General features: G+C 38.4%; 2 protein-coding genes across 2 annotated transcripts; one reads left to right on the top strand and one right to left on the bottom strand.

Annotated features, from left to right (window-relative positions):
- Nucleotides 1–2,017: 2,017 nt before the first annotated feature.
- On the bottom strand, nucleotides 2,018–3,801 carry LOC121427159 (gastrin/cholecystokinin type B receptor-like). The gene has a single exon (XM_041623421.1). The coding sequence runs from the start codon at nucleotides 3,419–3,421 to the stop codon at nucleotides 2,042–2,044; it is 1,380 nt and encodes a 459-aa protein (XP_041479355.1). The 5' UTR covers nucleotides 3,422–3,801; the 3' UTR covers nucleotides 2,018–2,041.
- Nucleotides 3,802–11,387: 7,586 nt separating this feature from the next.
- LOC121427495 (splicing factor 3B subunit 4-like) lies at nucleotides 11,388–26,086 on the top strand. The gene is made up of 9 exons (XM_041623917.1): nucleotides 11,388–11,577; nucleotides 15,228–15,311; nucleotides 15,888–16,033; nucleotides 16,560–16,688; nucleotides 18,192–18,372; nucleotides 19,388–19,522; nucleotides 21,443–21,856; nucleotides 23,515–23,589; nucleotides 25,269–26,086. Exons 1-9 carry the CDS (start codon nucleotides 11,544–11,546, stop codon nucleotides 25,334–25,336), a joined length of 1,266 nt encoding a protein of 421 aa, XP_041479851.1. The 5' UTR covers nucleotides 11,388–11,543; the 3' UTR covers nucleotides 25,337–26,086.
- Nucleotides 26,087–26,906: the final 820 nt, after the last annotated feature.

Here is a 26,906-nt window from a genome sequence, read left to right as displayed (position 1 = left end):
AATTAGCTTTCGCATCGAAGTGCGCAGAGAGGATGGTTTGTGGTGCGTACGACGATTTTGTAACCTGGGGTTGCCACGCAGTCAAGCTTGGCGTATAGTGGCAGCCCCTGCAACCTTCTAAAAATCGAAATATATATTAATAGAAAATGCAATTTTGTTCAATGTTTTGCTTGTCAGTTATACGTATATCATTATTGTAGTTTCTTTGTTAATGTGTTTATGAAAAAGTGTTGCAGAAACCATACATGAAATTAAATAAATGAATGATTCTAACTCGTGCAGGACCTCGAGTAAGAAGAGCTTGTTGTTGATGAGGTATCCTGTTAATATACAGAGAAATATATGTATGCATGAATGAAAGAAATAATCCAATATATAAATTGACGTATCATGATCAGGATAACGAGTTGTGGAGCGATGACGGAACAATTTTTACTTTATCCATCTTCTTTTCTTTTTTATTTTTTAACATTTTTTTATTTTTGTTATCATTTCAACATTATGGACATGTCTTGATTGGACATGATAAAAAACATGGACAACTGAAATTTAGTATAGGAAGGTGTTCATCGGGACCCGGAAAGTGGCCACCTGAATACATACTTGAATTTAAAAGTAATAGATAGTTCTGTTTCATTATTCAAAACGTTATTCAAAAAGTTACAAGCCGGGTCTTATATAGGCACCCATTTAAGTCAGGTTTAGTGGGGCATTTACGTTTTAGCTGTTATAACCTAGACCATTTTAAACTGATTTGATTATGGTGTACGTCTGGAATATTATGTTCATTATGTTCAATATGCGCTACCCCAAATATGGTCCTGAAAATGCTGAAATGCCAAAGGGTGACACACACTTTTATTACTTTATTATTTCTTGAATGTATAATAACTCTGTTGAAACAAGTACTACTAAACTAGTCTTAAGGGGTTGGTCCAGGCTGAAAATATTTGTATCTTAATACACAGAGTAAAATTTACTGAGCAAAACGCTGAAAATTTCATCAAAATCGGATAACAAATAATAAAATTATTGAAGTTTAAAGTTTAGCAATATTTTGTGAAAACAGTCGTCATGAATATTCATTAGACGAGCTGATGATGTCACATTTTCACTTTCCGTTTTCTTATGTTATTACATAACATCATATTTTTTTTGTTATTTCATACTTGTTTGAATAATATGTCTCCTTTATGATGAAATAAGTTGCAGCAATAAGTATCTAATGCACTAAATCGGTTGTCAATCCAATTTTTTTAGTTCTTGGAGGAAAAAAATTGAATAAACCTAATTTCATATAATAAAAAAAAACAAGTGGAGATGTGACATCATCAGCCCATCTAATGAAAATCCATGACGACTGTTTTCACAAAATATAACTTTAAAATTCAATAACTTTGCTATTTGTTGTCCGATTTTGACGAAATTTTCGGCATTTTGCTCGGTACACCCCTTTATAGAAAACCCAGCCTTATATTCATGATGGAGTCTTGTAATGAATGAAATTGACTTTTGGTGAATAATAAATTCATGCTGACGGGTAGACCCGCGGTGTTACAAACTAATCGTTTGTGATTTTTGTTTTGTATTGAAAATGCAAGAGCGGGAAGGGTTGTGGGATATTTGTGGGAGTAATGTTGTGTGTCTGTGTCAGTGAGGGTGTGTGTTTGTGTGAGGCGGTGCGTTTGCGGGAGTGAGGGTGGGTATGTGTGCGCATGAGACCGTGTGTTTGTGTGAGAGGGTGCGTGTGTTTATGTGAGTGAGGGTGCGGGTGTGTTTGTGAGTGAGGGTGTCTATTTGGGTGAGAGGGTGTGTCGGAATAATGTTGGGGTGACTGAGGGTGTGTGGTGGTGAGAGTCAAGAGTGTAAAGGAGAAGTATTCGGATTAGTCACCTAGATAATGTAGATGTTAAAGTTTTTGCTATGTATTACAAATTTCATTTTGCATTCAAAAGCGGAGTCAACCAATCAAATCCCGTAAAATGTGTTGACTAGAGTCTGTCAAATATAAAGTAAGAGTATTATAGTTAAGCTCGTGCCATTAGTTAGCTCCCCTGCATCGGTACCGTTTGAAAGACTGCCTCACGTCTTTCCTGAAGCTCTTGCTGACCAAGTAGTACACGAAGAAGTTGACAACGTGGTTGGTGAGTCTCAGAGAAGATAAAATTTGTACAAAAGTGAAAAGGCGCGGGTCAATTCCCAAAAGAATAGAAGGCCTAAGGCTTCCAATGACCATTAGTGGTGTCCATGTGGCAAATAAATATATGGTTACGATGAGGAGCATGCGAGTTGTCCTTCTGCCATAATCGTGCTCCTCTTTCTTCCTGAACAGTTTCGGTTCACTTGGATAAAGGCTCTCGGGAACAGGAACGTGGCGTGGACGATTCCCTGACCCAGTCAGGTTTGAATGCATTGAAAGAGTTTTTCTGTAGCTCTGCGGCATGTTTGTTACGGCTGATTCTATATTCGAAGGTTTTTCTCTTGTCGGGGACATTCGCAGGGTGATGGGATTTGAAGGTCCTGCAGAGTGTGACTGAACTGTAGAGCCATTCTTTTTGTAGGCTACAACACTACTTGCATTGTCGTGATTGCTGTGCATGTCGTCACTCTCGATAGCCACAGCGGGCGAATGTCGAGTATTTGGTTTTGAACTACTATCGGACGAACAACTGCTCTCTGGGTTTCGGCTGATGGTTGCTACTCGAATCTCTTTGCTCACCAAGTCGGCATGGATCTTCGCTCTCTTCCGAAGAAAATGGTAGATCTTAAAATAGGAGACAGTGTTTGTCAGAAATGAGGCGCCGAACAGCAGAATGCCCACAAATGAGGCAACACGCGTCAATCCAGAACGTCGCAAGTAGCAGAACTTCACCCTAGTTTCATTAACGTACCCGACATCCATAGATATGTCTGTTGGAATGGTGATCGCGATGGAGATGACCACACAAGCTATGGCGACGGATATGGAGACCCATGTCGTCGTCACTCGTCGTCGGAATGGACGACATACAGCGGTATAACGATCGATGCTGATGACTGCGGTCATTAACAGGGACGCCAAGGCCGTTGCATTTCCAACAAGACTTGCGAAACGGCACACATTCACAGTTATCAGACTGCGGAACGTACTGCGAATGAGGGTTGTTGGGGTAAAAACACAAGCGATGAAGTCGACCATCCCTTGGGCCATGATAAAGATATCCGTGCTCGTCTTCCGTTTCTTCCACGCATAAGCTTGGACGATGACGGCATTTCCTGGACATCCAAATACCACTATCGCCATGTAGTAGGTTAGATTGGCAATGGTATTACCGAACCCATCTTGCATTTCTTCTGTCTCATCATCCACAGTTGTGTCGTGATTAAAAGCATTACCTTCTGATTCATTAATCAACATCATGATTTTTAAGTCCGAATCCATTTAATCATCAATCAAGTTTTAATTAATTCTAACGGCAAACATGTTTCTTACAGAGTTCCAGATTGTGAATATTTTCCAATTACATATGACTGACATAGTTCGTATTACCCGCATCGATTGTAGTCAGGCAGAGAAATATATCCTCATCCACCAAACGCCAAAAACAAATACCCAGATCTAAACAGAGGATGATCAACTCCGTCGTCAGGTATACCACTGATAAGAGAGACTTTAATGAAAGAAAAAGGTGGGATATAGGTTGATTGTAATTATAACTTCAATCACGGTATGAATGACACAAGCCAAATACACAAATTGTGACAATATTTGAAGGGGTTGCCATGCCAATAGCGGAAATGGCAAAGTCGATATTCGTCGTCATCATAAAGCAAGATAGATTTCATGGATATGAAGAGATAATAGGGAGTATGAATGAATAGATAAGCTCGCGGCGTTTGATAATCCGTTTGTATAGTTAAGTATATTCCCTTTTTGATAAAATAATGTCAGGAATTTTGTTTTCTTTTTAAAAGAAGTGAATATATAAATTCCTACAATGTCTGATAGGATGCTTCTTGGTGAATTTCTATATTGTCTGAATTTCTCTTTTTATCGCTATACATTGTCAAACATACATGACATATGGACATAGCAAAATGTTATTTTCCAGATTATGACTTTATAGCATAACAGATTGCATACATAATATATGGTGTATATTTGACTAATTATCATTTAGCATATCTAATATCCAATCTTATTTTTGCCTCTTTGTGTGTTTTATGTAACAATAAAAAATCATCAAAACACGCAAACTTTTCTAATCTCTAAAACGACAAATTTGTAAGCATCTAGCTAATGAGTTTAGCAAACGAAAAAGGAACATACAGTATAATGTTTAGGTTGATCATTTCAGCAGATTTGTTGTTTTTGTTTCTTGATGAAATAATCACTATGATACCTTGGCACCTTGTGTATTAGCTTTTCTGGGCCCAATCTCACAAAGATGTGTGATAGACTTAAATCGAACTCTGTAGTTGAGATTGATCTCAAATTGTGCAATTAAATAGGTATATAGATCATCCTCAAAATGATTTTTATTCATTTTATTTTCATTCATTTAGGTTTTATTTCCACAAATCCGTTATGTTACAAGACTTTGATAACTTAACTTACATAACTAAACTTACCAACCATTACACATGTAGACTAGGTCAGTAGAAATACATATTAATTAATACATGTTTCAGTACATAAAACGGAAAATGGAGGAAACCTTAGAAGTAGAATGCTTGTAGATAAGGTTCCCTCTTTTATACATTACTTTTGATATAACATACATTACTTTTGAATATATCGTCCATGGGTCAGTGACACAAAGCTTAGCAATGATCGTAGAACGTTTTTCTACTATTGTTTGTATTGACTACAATGTACAATGAATCGTGAAAAATCAAGGATACGATCAATCGCTTACCTGTGTTACGGGACCCTGATGGCGTATGCTGCAGGTGCAATAGGGTAAATGTACAGAAAATTGACGAGCGGTGCATATAGATGGTGCAACGGAGGGGTGGGGCAGGGGTGCACCCCCCCCACACACACACATACAATGAAGGAATTATGTGGGGGGAAACGGGGGAAAACAGGGGGTTTCTCCAGACTAGAATGTCTTCCGTGGAGGGGGGATTTGAGAAGGGGACATGTTCTTGGATTTAACTGGCTTTAATAATGTTAACAAGGTTAACCCTAAAAAAACTGATGGCGGCACTGGAAAGGAAGAATGAATAACAGCAATTTATTTATCCAGGGTAGCCACACGGGTCGTGTGGTCCAGTGGTTAGAGCATTGGACTCATAATCGCAAGGTTGTGAGTTCGAACCCCCACTCTTCTGTTGTCTCCACTTTGATAAAAGACCCAAGAGTAATATCTGTCGTCTATAAGGTCAGCCACTATGACTAATTAACCTAAAAATACCAGTTTGGCGTTTACCAGCAAAATGCTGTCCTGCCTAGTTCTAAGTTACCACTTCAGTTAAGAAACTGCTCTACCAGCTGTAAAACAGTACGCCTCTACGAATTCCTTCCATTGGCCTTTCATTCATGGCCTGTACTGTGCTGGGGGGGGGGGGTTACAATAAGCGTTTGATCGATTTGCCTTCATTCATGTTCAAGTATCAATGGCATTTTCCTCCAAACAATCTGAACCCATATGAAGCACCATCCTTAACAAAATTCTTTTTTTTTCATGATCTTGCCAATACAACTGGCGAAATATAAAATGACTTCATTCTAATAAATTGGTACAAAAACCAAAACTAATTCAGAGAATTCTATAGTATGTATCTTATGTTTCTCTAAGAAGATGCCTTTACCAACAACGATTTTTTTTATATAATTGTATTGATTTATAAATATCACATTCACACACACACACACATACACACACACACACACATATATATATATATATATATATATATATATATATATATATATATATACATATTCTTCCATCATGACCAATTACTTGCTGCATCTGTACTTTTTAAACGACTCTTTTACGTCTCTTCTGAAAGTTTTGCTGACCAAATAATAGACGAAGAAGTTAATGATGTGGTTGGTTAGTCTAAGATTGTAGAGGATCTGGAGGAGTGCAAAATATCCTTGAATATGACTACTCTTTTGAATAATGGAGAGCGGAATCATGGGAAATACAATCTTTGGAGTCCACGTTACGAAAAAGTATATTGTTATGATAAGAAGCATGCGAGTCGTCTTTCGTCCGTAATCACTATCTTTCTTATTTTTTGAATTCTTGATTCGGTTCATACCTCCGTGTCTCAAAGGATTCGTTTTGGAAGATGATGTTGCCGAATGAAGGGTTTTTCTTCGACTTTCTTTTGGCGGACGAGGAAATGTACTTCCCAGAGATGAATCCGTATCAGTGATATTTAAGCAGGAGACCGAAGGCAAGACAGTGGTCTTCGAACATCCTGATCTCCTAGAGTGAAGGCCCAAGGAAATATGATTCGCTCCAAACTTGCTCTCCTTACCATCAACTGATGTTCCGTCTCTATCGTTTCTTTCTACCAGAGCTGTGTGGGTTTCCCTTGAATTGAAATTTTGCACATCACCAATGCCGTTGCAGTTGCATGATCGCGAACTAATCGTGGCGACAATGGCATCATTTCTCGTTAGGTCGGCATGAATCTTTACCCTCTTACGTAAGGCCATGTAGACCAGGGTGTAAAGGACAGTATTTGTCATAAGCGACATAAGAAACAACACCAACACTGTAATTGTTGTGACCAAGAGGAGCGAGACTTTAACGGAGCAGAAACTTTGTCTGATGGCTTCGACGTACTGGGAATCAGTAGAGATAGAAACTGGTATGTTACCAATGATTGGGATAACCGTACATAGGATCGCAATTAGAATGGACATTCGTACGGTCACTCGTCGCCTTAGCGGACGACAGACAGCTATGTAACGGTCGATGCTGATTACAGTGGTCAGGAATATTGAAGCAAATGCGGTTGAATTTTCGGCAAGTGATGCTACTTGACACAAACCGTTGCTCCTTAGCTCAGGAAATGCACCCCGGATGATAAATGCAGGGGAGAAGATGCAAGCGACGAAGTCGACAATGGCTTGAACTAGGATAAAGATGTCTGTGCTCGTCTTCCGTTTCTTCCATGCGATAGCTTGGATGATGACAGTATTACCGGGAATTCCAAGAATCAACACAAGAATGTAATAGGTAAGAGTAACGGCTGTCACGTCGTCACTCGTCTCGTACTCTTTCCCAGATGAAATCAAATTATTCGATGAATAGTTCATAGTCGTGTACAGAGTGGGATTAGCTGCAGTAGAATTCATGATGACAATATCCCATGGGTTTTCTCGGCCGGACTCTTTCTAATTTTGAAGAAAGTGAAAGTCAACTTCCTATTCCATGTATATTGTCGAAACTACCCGTCCGCTCTCCAGGATGTCACAGTTGTATCAGCACTCCGCTATAATAATGTTCATCGTCTCTGTTCAGTTTTGTTTGTAGATCAATCGCTGGTAGCAGCTAATTGGTTAAATTGCCCTTTATGGTGTCATGCCTAATGGTCTCTTCTATTTAAACATGTCAAACATGCTATTTTGACAGCATATCGATGGTGCCCGTTTTAACTCGTCACTTTTTTCACCTTGTCTTAGAATAGAGGCGGTAGTGAGGAAATATAAAGCAAATATCATTACAGATCCGTGAAATTTCACTCAAAAGGGGCAGGAGATGTGATGGTAAAAGAGACGAAATAATGAAGGGTAGATTGATTCCCTACCATGGCTACTGGATGGCATGAGAAGACCTGCAGGCAATAATCATAATGACATCTATAGAGCTAATTGACCTTTCGGAAAAGAAAATGTGCAAAGCGGAGATGTAGTCGAGTGTTCCTTAATATTTGTTCGTACTGTCTGAAAGCATCGAGTGATTGGAGTTAAATCTCTCTCTCTCTCTCTCTGTTTTGGATTTATGTGAAATTTGATGTTATGTTATCAAATTCATCTTCTTCTGCTTTTTTATATTCTTTTTCTTCGTATTTTCCTCTTCTTTGTCTTCTTCTCCTTTTCCATAGGCGTAGAGATGGGGAGGGGACTTAGGGCGCTTGTCCCCCCCCCCAACAAAAAAAAATCATGACGATCAAAAAAAAGAGAAAATTACAGAGTGAAGGTTGAAATATAACATAATTTTCTTATCATTATGTCAAAATCTATCACAAACTTGAATTTTTGAAATAAGAGTGTGGAAATCCTGACCAAGAAAAAAAAAAGAAGGAGAAAAGGTTGAAATTTTTATTAGATGAAAATGTAGAAACTGTGGCTCGCTCACTTGTTGCGGGGGTAACTCGGCAAAGCAGCTTTCTGCTGTATCAACGCCAAGCTGGCATATAACCAATATCATGATTTATATAAAAAGAAATACGTCTTGGTTAATCAGTCATAGTGACTTGCCGTTATAGACGACAGAAATTACTCTCGGGCCCTTTTTTTTGTTAAAGTGGTTTGTTGTTTTGATTGCTTTATTTCCGAAGTCAGATAAAAATATACAATATACAAGAGAGATACATGCAATAACGGAGGATCACCCAATTCAGCTGTATTTGCAAATTACTGCTGTTCTTCCTTGGGGTCCTACATGTCTGAACTAACAACCTTTCAAGTTTCAATTATGAGTACAATATTCTAACCACTAGACCACACGACCCTCATATATTCATATCTGGCCCCTCGAATTTTTTGGCTCATTACGCCACTCTCCTTTTACTGCCTCTAATGTATAGATAATAGAAGCAGCTGGTGATTAAAGGGACTGGGACCCACCCCTCATTGATCTGTCTGTGCGGGGGAAATAAGGCTGAAAAAAAAACTCCGCCCCCCCCCCCCTATTGGCGAAGGCTGAATCCGCCCCTGAGATAGATAATACTGTTGTAATAAAACATTTGTTTTCAAGTATATACACCGTATAAATTTTATCGCACTTCCAGTTATCAAGTTGTTTTTATGCAGCGACATAGCTTTTTTTCATGACTACTAAAACTGATTGCCCAATTTTAAGGTCTTGATATGAAACATTTCCTGTCCGTGCTTACGTTCGCATTAGCGGATTGGTGATATACGTCTGCTTTTCATGAATTCCTAAAATCATTCCTTAAAATGTCCCTTTTTTATCTGAATGTCAAAAGTTTTCAGCTCGCACTTCGCACTCGTATCATTTGGTTAGTGAAATACGTATGGTCTTAGTGAATTCCTAAAAACAAGCCTTAGAATGCCCCTTGTCAGGTCTGAATTTCCTAAATTTTCAGCTCGCGCTTCGCGCTCACAATATTTGATTATTTTATTGATGCGTAATTTAATCATGATTACTATGACTACAAATACTTCCTGTGTAATTCAAACAAAATCAGCAAGCGCTTGGCACTGGCAATAGATGACCTTGTTGAGAAATGTATACTCTTAATGGATTCCTAAAATATAGTCCTTAAAATGTCCCTGTTTGGGGTCAATATATACAAACATTTCAACTCGCGCTTCGCGCTCGCATTATTTATTTAGCGAGACAGATATGTATCATGATTACAAAATTTTTTTATTATGTCCCTTTTTAGGTCTGGATATCAAAGATTTTCAGCTCGCGCTTCGCGCTCGCATTATTTGATCAGTGACATACAAATCCGTTTAATGGCACTTTCTTTAAAAAGTCTCTATATAGATCAGTATACTTAGCAACTGAGCGCGCTAAGTGTCAAAAAAAATTTGATGGTGCCCCCCCCCCCCCATGCCGTGACCCACGGTACGCCACTGATGCCCGTTCCATAGGGATGAATACGCATTCACAAGCAGGCGACCCGTTTTCACAAACATTTGTAGTTCCGAAGCCCGTTCCGGGGACCCTACTTTTTATTACAATAAGCCCGCTCCAAGGCCCCCGTTTTCTGTCTCGCCCGCGGCACAGACCTACTACTAGTACTTTTTTGGTCGAGTGCCACCCCCCCCCCCCGGGGGGGGGAATTGACCCCCTAAACAGTCACGGACGCTGACTTTACCTATTTACTTATACATTTCATGTCTATTTCGAACAATAAAATATGGATGGATGGATTTGGTCTAGTACCGCCCGACGCCCACACCTCACTCAAATCGGACACTAGACACCTAGAAATGGCATGAATGTGGCAAAAAAGTACATCCTCTATAAAGCATTTTATTTTTTTTATCCTCGCAAATTTGAACATAAATGTTTCTTTCTTATCAATTATATATTTTAGTGTTATTGACATTCTTAATACATAATACGTTGCGTACGGCCTCCATCTCACTAGGAAGGCGATCATGGCGACCATCTGTCTAACTCCCGCAAAGCGTAGCAGAATCTTCCTCGAATTCTTTAGCCTGCGAGGCGATTGCACTCCAACTTCACTGCGAGCGACCTGCGCTGAAGGCGATGGTAATATGCTGATAGTACGACGCTGCCACTCTCTTGCCACGATTCGTGGAAGATGTGAGGCGCTGCTTCTGCGATCAAAGCGACCGTACAATGAGGCCCATACGCTAATTAGGACCTCGCTACGGTGCTACGAATGGAGCAATTGTGTTACGTTCATGATGGGCTCTTGAATTGATCTCATAATACCTTTTGCAACCAAACTATTCTGAAGAACTCATTTGTCAAAAGGAGTATTTTTCATAAATTTTATTGTTTTCTGTCACAAACCCCATAGATTTTTAGTCGCTCTGATGATACAAAATAAAATTTGAAATTCACATTTAATAATGAGTAAAATGTGGCAAAGAAAAATCCCTTTTTATTCATAAGATACTTGATTCATTTCAGTTTGTGTGCAAAAGGGGTTAGGTCCACAATGATAATTTTTCTAAAAATATGTAGATTTCTTTTATAACACCCCCCCCCCCTCCTGGATCGCTTATATGCTGACCGGGTACGAAGTAACTGTTTTGTGAAATTAAGCAAAACTTTTTAAATGTCATAACTTTCTTATTTTACAACCGAGTTTTTGTATAAGAATTTTCAGTGTTATGCTTGTTGGATTTTTAAGTTTTTATTCAAATCAATTAACTGTTTGTTGGGGTTGTCTTCTCCTTTAAGTTTAAGCACTTCAATTTCCGATTTACTTGTACACAGATTGCAACTTGCCACACCACACACTGGGGTGGAACTGTTTTGGAGTTCGGATTGGGGTACAGAAAATTGTATTTAAAAGCTTTAAACAAAAGTATGGTAGTCCTTTTTTCTCCAAGGTTCTAGACGAGAAAAGGGATTTATCTGAAGAAGCCCCCCCCCCCCGCGAAGACAGAGGTACTTTTTCCATGGTGGATACTGTACCATACTACAACTTCATATTTTGGTCCGCAATTTCAGCAGGTACTTTGACTTAGAAGAGTGGTACCATTCTTTTTACTTGTACGTAGGCATAGGGCGGGGGATTTTGTGCTAAAATATTGTGACATTCTTTTCTGCAACTACGAAACGAGCGTGCGTTTGGACGATTGCTGTAACGAAAAGAGTGACGAAATGGAACTTCTCTGAGAAAATATCTGAAATACTACGATGGCAGCTGGACCGCCACAAGAGAGAAATCAAGGTGGGTTCGATTTTTCTCATTTTCAATAAAAAAAAACATCTGAAACCTTTGTTGATCGAAGAAACCGATGTTGGATTTGGAACGTGTCGAATACATTAAATGTCCCGACGCTGGCCCCATCCTGCCCATCGGCTTTTCCAGCGCTGCGCTAGCCGGTACCTGGCGGTAGTCTTGAGGACGCAATGATGATGATTTTTTTAGATATGTCATATACTTCTTCATCATTGACGTCTTGACACTCTCTCCATAGTGTCTTAAGCGAAGGACCAAAACAAAGATGCATTTCCCTAGGAAATCCATCTTTCTATACTAAAACTACGAGAATTCTAAATAATTCTTACACCTTCCTACGCTACGCCTAATCAATGCGTAGGAAGGTTTTAAATATTATTAGGCCTAGGCCTATATAAAAATGTTAAAAAATGAAGATTTCTTACCTAACTGATGCCGCGTAGACCCCTCGTTCTTCATGTAAACAATGGAAATTACAATAGCGTTGACCCTTAACCGCTTATGTGACGTACTTCCGGAAAGCAATGCCATCTAAACGAACAATTTAGAGATAAACATTCTTATTTAATTTATTTCGTGATCATAAATAATTTATATATATTGATATGAATTATTTTTAATCAAAAAATAAATTTTATCATTAATGCCAAAAACTTGTCCATTCAAAGTCCAATATGATTTTTAATGCTCTTTCTGATAATATGATTTTTAATGCTCTTTCTGATGGTATGATTTTTATAAAGATTTGAAACCAGATCACAAAGAAAAATTGCGACAAAGTGAAAAAAGTTGTGCAAAACTGAAATTTCATTTTCACATAGAAAAGCATGGGGAAATGGCAATCTCAACACACACACAAATAAGGGTTTGCAATTTATCACTAGATCCTTATATAAAATGATCCTATAAACTTGTCCTTAATGTCAAAAGAAGCCCCTGAATTATCTCTTTCCATGTATACATGCCAAACACAAGTTAATAATCAATTTAGATCACATTTTTCTAGCAGCCTTAACTTCCCGAAAAAATGGCCATATTTTCCTCTAAATCAGCCTGTTATATGCTGACACTTTTCAGTGTGGCTTCAGACACCCTAGACTTACTCCGAGCTCCGGCTGTTGCGCAACTTCACTCCCCCGTTTTATCTGAACTTAAGTACATAAAGATACGGTATAGCCATTGTCCCTGTACAGATCGCGCTAGAACTTTGGTCTCTCTATTCGGTGAGTGGAGCCAACGTAGTTCAGCAGAACAACCAACATAACAGAGACCGAAGCTTTTGGTCTAAGTCATCATGGCTATCATCCTGGTGGAGGGGGGGGCACACTGATATTGGTAGCACGGGGATGTGCCACTTTGATGGCCCCCTTTTTCAGACCTAATTTTTAATTAACTAGATACTCTGAATGACAAATCTCCGGGGGGGGGGAGGCAGTCCACACGCGTCGCCAAATTATTTCCAAACACCCCCTAAACGAGTTTTTCTCTGTGTGCAAAATAACCCCTTAAAAAAGTTTTTCATAGGCTCTATATACATTTTTGCCCCTAAATAATAAGTCGCCAGATTATGACCCCAGGGAAAAAGCTCGGGGAAAAAAAAAATACCCTAAACAGCACAGTGGTAAATCGTAGATAGACTATGTACAATGGATAGACCATCTCAGCGAATCGGATACTGCTGATTGGTCAATTGCGCAGATCATGACCTGACTGCTTGGTCGCCAATATAATTTCCTCGGACTGCTTGTGACAGTATCAATAGCGTTCACGATATCTGGTTACATTGTACATGCGGGAAATGGTCTTGGTTTGCGATCAGATTGCCTCAGTATTGATCGAAAATTATTGAGACTCAGCAATTTTATGCATATTCACGCGATGCTCCATATCCCGGAAATCAATTGACTTGACATGCGCATTGCGAGAGACTACAAACTCCAACAAATACGATGCCATATCGACGTAATTGGTGAGTCTTCGACGGAAAAGCAAAAAGATGGAAATTTGCCTAGGCCTACCTGTGCAGTATCGGTGAGAAAATAGGTCCTCCAAGAATACCTTTCATAATTCATGTAAAATATAGGATTTGAGTGAAATTCTTGGTCGATTTTGGTACGAGGTGATAGAGAATTGTTTTGGTGGAATACTGTGTAGGGCAATGGGAGGCTTGCACTGCGCATGCTTACTATATTTTCATTCATAAATTGACTCTCGGCAGTGGCTGGATGACGTCATGTTATAAGCATAATGTACACGCACGCTAGCATTTAATGCTCCGCTGTCCCGTTATATAAAATTTACCACTGTGAACAGTACACGTATGGCTAGTTTAAAAAAAAAAAGCTTTGGAAGAAAAACATACCCTAAATATGTTTGACCCTGTGTTTGACCATTGACCAGTCTTTCAAAACTACCCCTTTTTTAATCTTTGTTTTGATACCCTTAATGAGTGCACGTCCAAAACTGAAAAAAACACCCCTTTAAATGTTTTTTTTGGGGGGGGGTCGCGCGTGTGTAGATTCTACAAGACTACGGCAATATATTTGGCACAGCGAAAGGGTAATTTGGGTGGTTCATGGTTCACTCAAGCTCACGCCACCTGGCTGCAAAAAATGGAGCAGGAATCACAGACACTTTGGTTCGTGTGTGCGCGGAGATTGCCACATACATGTACCTACATATAGGACTATGCCTGGCGAACTCTGTACACAAGATTTAAGAGGGGAATTCCCTTCATATACATGTACATTGCAACTGCCAGTTGCATTCAATAGGTCCTAATCTTCAAATGGCTGTGCAGCTGGTCTCGAAAATTAAACTTCGAATCTTGGATACATGTTATGAGCAGCAGTGAAGGATGTTTTCAGAGTGTTTTTGTAGGAGAGTTTTATAGTCATTTTGTCCAAACATTTCAAATGGTCATGTCTCATGAACATTTAAATGGTTGATGGTATAGTACAATCAATCAATGGGCAGAAATTATTTTCTCTGCATGGTTGACATGCCTCTCCCTCTCTATGATATTGATAATTACTTGTTCTTGCCCTTGAAGAAAATACAATTTCTAATCTTTCATTGGTCAATGTGAGAATACAAAGAAATTTGGTTTACAATGGCTTTAACAGTAAGTTTACACAAAGATGAAATGTGCACTATATCATAATAATATTGAAATACTGTACATGAACAATCACGATGAATTATTATTATTACATGTCTGCAACTATTTTAATACCCCTGAAATTCATAATTCCTGCGGATGATGATAAAAGGTATTTTTGCTGCTTTTACATCCCCCCCCCTCCATCTTAGTATATGTGACAAATATTCATCATTAAATTTCAAACACAATAAATGTAGAAGAAATAGTATGCATGATACATTTGTACAAGAGAAGTAAGTTAGAGAGGAGAGGAAAACAGAGGAAGAGAAATAAGAAGGAGAAGATGAAGAAGAAGGGGAAGAAGAAGAAAAACAGGAGAGAAGAAATAGGAGAAGAAGGAAGAATATGAAAGAAGAAGGAAGAAAAAGAAGAATGTGACATCTTCATGTTTCATTTGAGTTGAATAGAAGAAAATTAGATTGTGTTACATTTAAGGTGCTAAATTATTTGCTTGTCATTTTCTTTCATGATCTAGATGCTACCGTCTACGTTGGAGGCTTGGATGAGAAGGTGACAGAGGCGTTACTATGGGAACTCTTCCTGCAGGCAGGTCCTGTCGGTAAGTCTCTGTCTGTTTTAAGGAATGGAATGAGGGCTGTAATTTGAGAAAATGAAGGTGTCTTCATTGTTAAAACACAAAGTTAGAATTCTTATTGATGGCTCGTTACGAGTACCGGTAAGCTATGTCAAATAGAAGTGCAATAGCTCAGGGCTCGACATTACCAGTGGCCCGGGGCAACCAAAAATGAGAGTCGGGCAACCTAAATTCTGTAAAGGCCAACATTTGGTGGCCCTATTGGGCTACCAAAGTTTTGATAAATTATAATATTTTCTATTGTGTTAGGGCCACTAGATTTGCTTTGCAGACCACCAAAAATATGAAATTGATGGTAATGGCAGACCGATGAGGCCACCAAGAAAAAAATTTGATTAGGAGACTTTAATAACTGCATCCCTTATTTACTGTAAGCTGTATAGCTGTTGGAAACTGAAAATTGAATGGAAACTATAACAAGAGAAGCTGTGTAAGCCAAAGGATTTCCACTTGATTTTTTTTCAAGAAATCAGCAAACATGTGCTTGTAGTTCTTAGTATTAAGTAGCAACCTCACCTCCAAATTTTCTTTTTCATTCAGTGAACACCCACATGCCAAAGGACAGAGTAACCCAGTCGCATCAGGGTTATGGCTTTGTGGAATTCATGGGGGAGGAGGATGCCGATTATGCCATCAAGGTGCTGAACATGATAAAGCTCTATGGTAAACCTGTCAGAGTGAATAAGGTAAGATGATACCATGTTGGATGTAAAGAGAAATTTGAATTGTCCCCTATATTAACCTAAATGGGAATTTAGACGTAATGGTAAAAAGGACAAAGTGGCAGTTAGACATTTCATAGAGTTGTTTCTCTTGGAATGCTAGCAATGATACGTGGAGTGTGGTAAGAAAGAACAAATGTCCTAAAACTAAGTGAGATCATTTCTCTTGCAGTATAGAGTACAGTCTGTCCTGAATTAAAGCCATTTGCCTGCTAATCATTACGCCCGAAAAATGGCAACGCATTATGAACAAGTCACTCTTTGAAGATGCAAATTGGCGACTACCGTATTCAAAATAACTTTCACTATTATCTTGATGCATGTTATATCTATACTTTATATTTCAAGTATAAAAATGGACAGCAAATAAGTGATTGTTGCCAATTTGAAGAGCAAAACAGTATTAATTTTGACTCCATGAAAGCTGTGTAACTCACACTTAATGATGTTATTTTGCTATTAATGGATCCATGTAATTCTCAATAATTAGGCATCGGCTCATCAGAAGAACCTGGATGTCGGAGCGAATATCTTCATCGGTAACCTAGATCCTGAGATTGATGAGAAGCTCCTGTATGATACATTCAGCGCCTTTGGCGTCATCTTACAAACACCAAAGGTAAAGCTTGATTAACATTTATACAGTGCGTCCCAGAAGAAACGAAACTGAAATTTATTGATGATTTATCATAAGTTTATCACAAATAGAAAAGACAAATGACCTACCATTGTAAAGCTTAGAATCTCCTCTTTCATCTGAAATTACGTAGATTATTTCTCATTCACGCATGAGTGAGCAAAAACAATTTGAAGAGGGGATACCAACAAGTCATTTGGCGGGGGCTATCTGAATTTAAAAAAGAAAATCACATGCCTAAAAAGTTCAATTTCTGCTCTTTTATTTGATACCTCAATCAAAGAAAATGGTCGAGAAATAAGAAAGTTCTGGTTAATTGAAACAAATAACATATTTTCATGAAATGAAGAGGTTTCACAGGCTAGCATCCAGACCCACTCGACACTCCGTTTTGTTGACAATCAGCCATGCATTAAATCTTTTGTTACCGTGCGATAGCTTCTGCGGGAAACTGGTGAAAACATGTTTATTTAATGAAATTATGGAAATGCAAGCATTGTTTTGAGGGATCATAACTTCTTTACTTCTTGACCATTTTCTGTGATTATGGTATCAAATAAAAGAGCAGATATCAAACTTTTTAGCCATGTGACTTTTTAAAATTCAGATACCCCCCGCCAAGTGAGCTTTTGGCATCCTTTCTTCAAATTGTCTTTTCTCACTCATGCATGAATGAGGAATAATCTAAGTAGTACCAGATGAAAGAGGAGATTCTAAGCTTTATGTTGGTAGGTCATTTGTCTGTTGTTTTTGTGATTGAGTTATGATAAATCATCGAAAAATCTGGGTTTCGTTTTTTGTGGGACGCACTGTATAATGCCATAAATAATGGTTTGCTGCATCAAAGACAAGTCGGTCTGTATTTCTTTTTAATGCCTCTTCCAACTGAAAATGGTTGCTTCAGGTATTTTCACCTTTTTTCAGGTATTAGAAAGACTTCCTTATTTTTTTAATGGAGATTGAAAGTTGTTTACGCACAAGCGTCATCTGTTCAGAATATGGAGGATGTTCTGTCATTTGCCAATTTATAAAACTCTTTTATCGCTTCAAAATGTGTAACTGTCAAAAAAGAAATGGTGTGACAATTAGGGATTGTTTGGGCCTTGTTGGCACATATTTTTGTTTGGAGGGGAGGGGGGGGTCAAATTGGAATTTTTGAAAAATATTAGTCTGCACTCTGCAGGTTTTACCAAGGTTGCAAGGTTGATCGGGCTACCCCAAACAATTTTTTCCTATTCAAATTTGGATAAGGGATGAGGATAATAGTTGCAGAATATTTTGTAAAAATCTAATTCTTCCAAAGGAGCTTTATCGATTTGGTCTATTTTTCATAATGTTGATAATTGACATTGTGTTTCATGATTATATGGACCACTATGGAATGCTCACCTTTTCTCTCCCCTCAAGTAGCAAACAAATCCAAGTATTGTATTTAAACAAACAAAAAATAAGAACAATGCTAAGTTTCCTCTTTCTCTTTCATAGATAATGAGGGACGTGGAGTCTGGGAACTCCAAGGGGTACGCTTTCATCAACTTTGCCAGCTTTGAGGCAGCGGACGCAGCCATCGAGGCTATGAATGGACAGTATCTCTGTAACAGGGCTATCACCATCTCGTTTGCTTTCAAGAAAGACTCGAGAGGAGAGAGGCACGGCTCGGCAGCAGGTATGGAAATAATGGGTTAATTTCAAGGTAGCATGTCAGTGTTGAAGGGAAATTTCATCCTGATGATCAGTTTGTGTGATAAAGTAGAAAAACATTGGTGAACTTTTGACAAAAATCTATCACAGAATAACGGGGCTATGAATTGTTTAAGTTCAAATTTTATGATGTCACATGCATTCTGCTCCCTTATATGTCCTGTGATAAAAATTCAATAAAATGTAATTTTGTAACAAAATTGATAATGATTTAACCTGTACTTTCAAGATAACCCTTCTGGTGGGGACTCTTTAAATACAGATTTAAAATATCAAATAAACTTAGGAAGGTGTGTCTGGTCTCTTTTTTCACTTTTTTTGAAAAAATGAAATAATGATTTTTCATGTTAATTTGCTGAGGGTTTCTTTTTTACAAAATTTCACTGACATAAGTGTGAAATGGAACCTTAGATTCTTAAAGTTAAAATCAATGATAAGACTTTAGTGTTCAATCAATCAAAAGGTCAGACGTTCAGGTGTGAAAGGGGATATCTCGCTCGTCATTTGAATAATTTAGAGCTTCCTTCAAAACTTATCTTTACAATTCTTTCCTTAAGTTTTGAGGCTAATCTTGTCAATATCAAACGAATAGTCCTTTATTTCTTGTTTGTTTATGTATAGCTTTTGCACTGCTTCATTATTCGAATATAATTTATATTTCATTGTATTTCTGATATTTCATTACCTGTATGTTTAACTTATTAATAATTGTCATTGATTTTATTATTATCATTATTTTGTATTTTCCAACTTGAGTAGGCTGTTTTCGTACCTTATTTGTAATTTGTAATATGATAATACTTTACACTGTACATTTCCTTTCTTGTTTGTGAAATGTTCAGTTATATCAATGTATGCCCCTTAATCGTTTTGTAAGCGCTTAGAAATGCCATGTATTAAAGTGCTTTAAAAAGACAATGTATTATTATTATCTCAGAGAATTTTTGTATCTAATTGAATATTGTTTTTATTTTCCTCAGAACGTCTTCTTGCTGCCCAGAACCCCCTGTCCCAGGCAGACAGGCCTCATCAATTGTTTGCGGATGCTCCACCTACATCTCAAGCCAACAATGCGGTCCCGCCCCTGGGACAAGCCCCGCCCCCTCCACCAGCAGGTAAGTGCTGTTTAGGTAGGGTTCCCAGCACATCAGGGAAAATCAAATTACTTTTTTCCAGTCAGGAAAATATCAGAGAATTCAATAAAAAAATACATTAAATCAGGGGATAATGCCACAAATGAGGGAAAAATCAGGGAATTTTGATTAGCTCAAAAGTTGAAAGCATGATAGTCAGTCAGATTCTGTTATATTTTGTTGCATACCAAAACAATATCCATTGTATGACTGGTAATGGTGGCACTTATTAGTTTAACGTTATTGTTTTTATACTGAAGATACATGTAATTCACTGCAACAACTTAGAAAACATGTGAAACTGGGAATGGGTTTGAATAATTATAAGGGAATATATTTCAGCTTCATTGGGGAAAAATCGGGAAATTTTGTTTTCTTAAAAAGCTGGAAAACCCTGTTAGGCAACTCGTCAAAAGTCTGTGCCACGTCTTTAGGCAGGAATCCAGGGCCCCATCTTACGAAGAGTTACGATTAATCCAATCAATCTCAACTGTATGGAAATGCAACCATTCCATAATTGTTTTCCATTCAATTTGCGCGATCTCCCTGGTAAACAAAGAGAATCACACTGAATCTTCAAAAGAACAAGGAATGTATGAATGTACATCATACCTAGAAAATATTTTGAACAACTTTGAATTTAGATGTTGACGTTGCTGGCCGTTCAATCTCAGCTCTTTGTTAGACTGGGCCCAGATATAACAATGGGGACTGCAGGAAAGCTGCAATGTATAGCTAAGCTACAAGACACATAGTATCTTCATAGTAATGCCCCGTCTCACGAAGAGTTGCAATCGATCTGAGCGAACAAAACTATTGAAAGCCAGCATCTTCAACATCTAAAATGCATGCTTATCAAAAATATCTTCTAGATATGATGTATATTCATACATTCATTGTTTTCTTGGCAGTCCAGTGTAATTCACAAAGAACATTGTGTAAATTTCCAGTGTAGAAATTTATGACATTGATAGATTTCCATATATTTGAGCTTTATCAGATATCGTAACTCTTTGTAAGACGGGGCTCTGCAGTGACTGTAATGAAAAACTTTTCCCCGGCCCCCATCTTACAAATAGTTATGCATGATCCAATCAATTGTACATGAAACTCTCTGGAAATCAGTGTCATAATTTTTTTCTACAGGAAATTTGAATAATGTCCTTTGTAAACAAAGAAAAGCACAGTGAATTTTCAAGAAAACAACGAATGCATGAATATAATCATAGAAGATATTTTAAACAGACATATATAATATTGATGTTGCTGGCCGTCCATAGTTATGATTGATTGTGACAGGGCACAGGTCTCCTGCGGGAAAGACACAGCTCTGACCTTTGACAAGGTACTTCATTCAAATGGGGGAACTGATATCATAGCTGTTCGTAGAGGGCTCAAATATTGCCGATCATCTCTTAATTTCCTTTGAACATTTTACCCCAAGAGGTACAAGTAAGACAATTCCTCTCTTTGAATGGGTGATTGATTGCGTTTACCATCTTATCCCGTGATAACCACCATAGAAATTAACATTGGTATTCAGTCTTCCAAAAAGAATGAAAAACAATGATTATACATTGTATGCAAAAACCAGAAAATAACATTTACTATTCGAATCTGGCCCCTGTTTCTGGTGGTTAATGATTATTGTATGTTCCTATTTTTTTTTCTTTTCTTATTTTGTGGGGGATGAGGGGGGCTCACTACTATTAATTGAAATGTAGACTGATTTAATATCGAGGGATGAGGGATAATTGCTTCTATAGACTATCTGATGCTTCAGGGCTTGCTTTTATTTCCCATTGAGCTTGTTAGAACAATCTGCTCTTTTGCAGCTGTCTATATATTTTGAATCGTGTGTTACTTTAATATAATGAACATTTATTCTTTTCCTTATTTCAGGAGGAACCGCAACCAGCACTGCACCAACCAGTACCCCACTTCCAATGCCTCCTCCCTTCCCCATGCCCCCAGGCATGCCACCCCCCGGCATGCCCCCTCCGGGTATGCCCCCACCAGGCGTGCCCCCACCCATCCCTCCACCCGGCATGCCGCCCCCACCCATGCCTCCTCCACCGGTACCACCACCGGGAGGTATGCCCCCCATGCCTGGGCCTGGTGGTATGCCACCCCCTCCGCCAAATATGATGGGCGGTGGGCTACCTCCACCACCAGTGCCCCCGCCTGATATGAGAGGACCACCACCCAGAGGAATGCACCCCGGTCCTTTCCCACCCCCTCCCCACATGAGACCGCCCCCGATGGGAGGGCCGCCACCCCATGGACCGCCGGATAGGTTCAGGATGGGACCACCAGGTATGTGACATATTCATAGTCAGTTGGTTCAATGTCAGATGCTCCAATACCACTTGATCTAACTCCCAATGGTGTTAGTAATCCCAATATGTCTATTGGCTATGATACATACATTTTGTCTACCATTAACAGACCTGCCAACCAGTACGTTTTGGGCATATTTAGTATGTTTTTGTAACCAAAATACGGCAGTACGTTTTTTCTTTAAAAAATACGTTTTTGTAAAAAAAAAAAATTGTAATTTATTGAGAAAAATCATCTAAATATGTCTCTATTTCATAAAACTTACACAAATATGGTTATTAGATCAATGTAATTTAGGTAACTTTTTTTCAATCATTTTGTTAAAACTAGGGTGAGATATATACATGTTTAAATGTTTTGTTGTTTTTTTCATCTGCAAGAGCAGCGCGCATTTTAGCTTGCATGCAGCTTGAGCGCCGCATTGAGCAAGTGCGCCATGCATTTTATTATGAAATACACTTTTTTGGGGAAAATAAACACTTTTTTATCACAAAATGCAATTTTTCATTCCCAGAGATTGGCAGGTCTACATTTATGTAGACTGATTGCCATTTGTTCCAATCATCCAGTCATATCCCCTTCATCTACCACGTGGTTCAAATCAAATTAGCATAATACTTTAAAGGGGACGCTCACCTGACAAAAAGTTTGCTGTGAAATAACAGAAAATAATAAAAGATATTGCTGAAGGTTTGAGAAAAATCCATCAGAGAATTGAATAGTTAATAGAATTTTACTTATTTGATTTGGGACATTATATGTGAGCAGCTTTCCTACATATCCTACAAGACTTTAACAACTAGAGATACTTTGCCGTTATGGTAACAGGGCTCAGCAGCCAATCACAATCAAGGTTCCATGGACATTACAATAATGGCAAAGTTACCATAATTGTTCGTTATAAAATGGGGTTCTTGGCTGTGTTACATAAAGCTTGGCGATTGATTATGGTGTTGATTTTTACAATTGATCATGAAAGAAATCAATGCAATTCATCATAAAACTCAGCTTAGGATCAATTTTAGCTCTGCTGATTTTAAAAAGAATTGTTTCCAAATATAGCCACTCATTTCACTTATAGAAGGCTGTCTGCGGCAGACTTGATTGTAGTTACTTTATACCCCAGTATATTTCAGATGGTAAATTGCCAATTCGTCATCTGCCAACTCGTCCACTCACCACATGGTCTGCTTTCACTAGGCTAATGCCATTCCATCCATCAACATTTCGTCAAACAACCATTTGGTCCAGTCATCATTTCGTCTAATCACCATTTTGTCTATGACCATTTCGTCTCATAACCAGTTGGTCTAATATCCATTTCATTTTCATTCATTTTGCACAATTAACATTTAGTCCAATTGGACTAAATGGATATTGGACCAACTGGGTATTAGATGAAATGGTGAGTGGACGAATTGGCAATCACACCATGTTGATATTGGACGAAATGAACGTAGACCAATCGATAGTAGACGAGTTGGCAATTGGATTAATTAGCATCAGACGAATTGGAAATAAACCTTTCAGATGCTCCATATCTTCTATATGCATGTTTAATACACAAGCATACAATCTAACATATGTGTAGCTTCTCTTTTTAACAATTTTTTATAATGGTTATGTCTTCACAGGACCAGACAGATTCATGGGTCCAAGGGGACCACCCCCTCCATTCAGGGGTCCTCCGAGGGGTCCTCCATTCAATGGTAAGCAACACTTTCAAGTATTACCGTATTCATTGTAAAAAGTTTGGTAGTGCATTAAAATTTTTGCTGGGCTTTTTTCCTATTCCCAACCTTACACCCTTGCCAAAATGAGCACAAATAGACAGGTGCACATTGCATATATGCGCTCAGTGGTCAGCACCTCCAGGGTCGAGTTTCACAAAGACTTGATATAATAAGAACATGATTTCTATGACAAACATACTATCAGCCAATGTAATTGAATGATTTCAGTAGCTTTTAACTGTAATAACAAGCTTATGAAACTGACCTCAGATCCCATGTGTAAAAGCAGATTACAAACAACTGGTAACGGATATAAGCTCATTTGCTTATTCAAGTCGGAGCATAACTGGCCGCCAAGGGTAGATTCAGTGGAATGGCCATCCCTCTGTGATATTATCCTGATAAAATGTCAGAGAAACCATGCAAGATAGGGAGGCTATAGGCCAAAAGATTTTTTCTCTCTTTCTTTTGCTGAGAATTACTCTCCATTGGTAATGTTGAGTTTAAAATGATAAATGACAAAAAGGATCGTTGCAGAAAAACACAACTTTATTTTCAACCAACAAGAAGTACATGCTAGGGACTTGCACTCAATTTTTTGTACTTGCAATGAAATGCAACCCTTTCTGCAATAGACCCGGGGGGGGGGGGGGGGTGTTCATTAAAGATGTATTTAGAGCTATTAACGACTGTTTTGTGTATTGCAAGCCAAATGTGTGTCTCACTCATTTTTTTTAAAGTGAAAATTATTTATTTATTTATTCACACATATTTAAACAGGTTCACAAGATCAGAGATAAAATTACTGTTTTGCATCTTGGTCCTGGTGTATAAAAAGACATGATAAAATAGTAATTACAAAGATAGGCATATATCAAAGAACAGGGTAAGACATAAAATTATCAGCATAATACAAGTTCAACATGAAAACATTATTGATCATCTTATTATTAATGGTAAGAAAAAAATAGATAGGCTTATATGAATAACAAGGGTAGGTATAAGTATAACCTTAGCAACTACAGTATATAAACAATTGCAAAAAAAAGAAAGCAGGGGCTAAAAGTGAATTATGAATAGACAGAATAAAATTGTGATATAAATAACTGAAAATATATAAGTTCAGGGATGGGAATTATCATGACATACATTATTAGATTTCGATTTTTTGTATAGAGACTTAAACACATCTAAGGATTGAGCATTTTGGAAATTTGTGGGTAATTTATTCCATACTTTGGCACCGGCATACTTAAAGGATTGACAAAAGATAAAAAATTAGCAGACGTTGATAAACATTTAAGATGTTTAAACATAATTTAAGTACACCTTTTGCCCTTATTCAAATTGGGTAACTTGAAATCGTTTGAGGGTCACGTGACTCCATGTGTAATCCTGCTTCCTGTAAAACAGAATATGTTTGATGACATGGAAAGCAGTGCATGGATGAGTTCCTGTGGGTGTTTCAGATTTTTTGCTCTTCCCATGTTATGAACCTCGAAATAATTTGCAATATGCAGGCAAATTCCTCCTTGAAAGTCCTATACATGTTCCTTTAGGTCATAGGTAATATCCCCAAGTACCTGTGCTCTTGAAATCAGTTATGTGCTGCTTATGATGATTTTAATGTTTTCTTTTTCTACTTCTTCATGCAGGCCCTCCACACGGTGGACCGCACAGAGGACCGCCGCCCCGCATGCCCCCTAGGCCACCAAGATATTAGATTTACATCAAGTTACCATGATGATTGACCAAAGGCCTGGCTGCACAGCCATCTCACAGTGCGCCTAGACAACCCAGATTTTGAGGACACAAACAGCTATTTTACTAGGCCCTGCACATGGTGGACCACACAGAATACGGCTGCATTGAATGCCGCCTAGGCCGCCAAGATATTAGATTTACCTTCAAGATTTACCTACAATGATGAATGACCAAAGGATTGGCTGCACAGCCATCTCACAGTGCCCCTAGGCCATTAAGATTTGTAGGACACAAACAACTTTTTTTAGGCCCTGGACATGGTGGACCACACAGAGTACGGCTGCATTGAATGCCGCCTAGGCCGCCAAGATATTAGATTTACCTTCAAGATTTACCTACAATGATGAATGACCAAAGGATTGGCTGCACAGCCATCTCACAGTGCCCCTAGGCCATTAAGATTTGTAGGACACAAACAACTTTTTTTAGGCCCTGGACATGGTGGACTGCACAGAGGACCGGCGCCTTGCATGCCGCCTAGGCCCCAAGATGTAAGATTTACCATCAAGTTACCATGATGTTTGACCAAATGATGGGCTACACAGGTACATCGCAAGCGGCGCATGACAACCAAGACGTAAGAATCACCATCAGCTATTGGTCTGGTGCCAATATGGTGGAACACAGAGGACCCCCACCCCACATGCCACCTCAGCCGCCCAGATATTAGGACTCCTATCAAGTTACCATATAGTCTGAACAATGGCTACACAGTAACCTTACTTGCCCCCCCCCCACCCACACCCCATACTCTAGTATGAGTACACTTTTCTAATAGAATTATTACAATCCTGCTTTTTGGCAGCCTAGACTTTATTTTTGGCGACAACTGATCAGAATATCTACTTCTTAACTTCAATATCTTGTTGATGTTCCCTACAAACATATCGCAACCATTATCTATGACAACCCCCCCCCCCCTCACCTCCATATATGAAGAGAACATCAGTACTTTGTAAAGAAATTCCAGATATATTCTTTCCAACTGTTCCAAAATCCAGACAAGTTATTTTTCAGGGTTAGGCTGTAATGTTACGTGTGAGTCTGCCTAAGTCATGTTTATTGTGGCCACAGAAGTATGTTCAAATTGGGCGAAAATCAACTATGAGCAACACAGGTTTTGCACAATCCAGGTCTCATTTTGTTAAAATTGTATAACAAGTTTGCAATTTACCTTTTAAAGAGAAATGCCTGTAGTTGCAGTAAACACTGATTTCATAAGAAAGTCTGTAAAACCAGGCTTAATTGTCAGTATATCATCGAGGATCTAGATGTGGTAAAGTTACATAAACTGAACTTTGTGAAATCTTGAAATCTACGCTAAAAAATGTTCACACTGAAGATCAACAACACAGATAGGCACACGTGGGACAGCGTATTATTATTGCTGGAATAAAGACCCGACGGAAGTGACCGAATCAGCGCTTATTTTGCTTATTCTCAGCAATTACACAATTTCTTCCAGAATCCTTTGGACATATTTTTTATTCATACAAACAGACACTTGGGTGGTCATTATATTAGATTCT

This window comes from Lytechinus variegatus, chromosome 14 (assembly GCF_018143015.1).
Source record: "Lytechinus variegatus isolate NC3 chromosome 14, Lvar_3.0, whole genome shotgun sequence".
NCBI lineage: Eukaryota > Metazoa > Echinodermata > Echinoidea > Temnopleuroida > Toxopneustidae > Lytechinus > Lytechinus variegatus.
The sequence above is the reverse complement of the archived record's forward strand: the minus strand, read 5'-3'. Positions and strand labels throughout refer to the sequence as shown.

Excerpts from the sequence above, each read along its gene's own strand:
- LOC121427159 (XM_041623421.1), bottom strand. The coding sequence starts at position 3,421 with ATGGATTCGGACTTAAAAATCATGATGTTGATTAATGAATCAGAAGGT.
- LOC121427495 (XM_041623917.1), top strand. The coding sequence starts at position 11,544 with ATGGCAGCTGGACCGCCACAAGAGAGAAATCAAG. Across the intron at positions 19,523-21,442 it reads CCCGCCCCCTCCACCAGCAG|GAGGAACCGCAACCAGCACT; the intron begins GTAAGTGCTGTT and ends TCCTTATTTCAG. Across the intron at positions 23,590-25,268 it reads GAGGGGTCCTCCATTCAATG|GCCCTCCACACGGTGGACCG; the intron begins GTAAGCAACACT and ends TTCTTCATGCAG.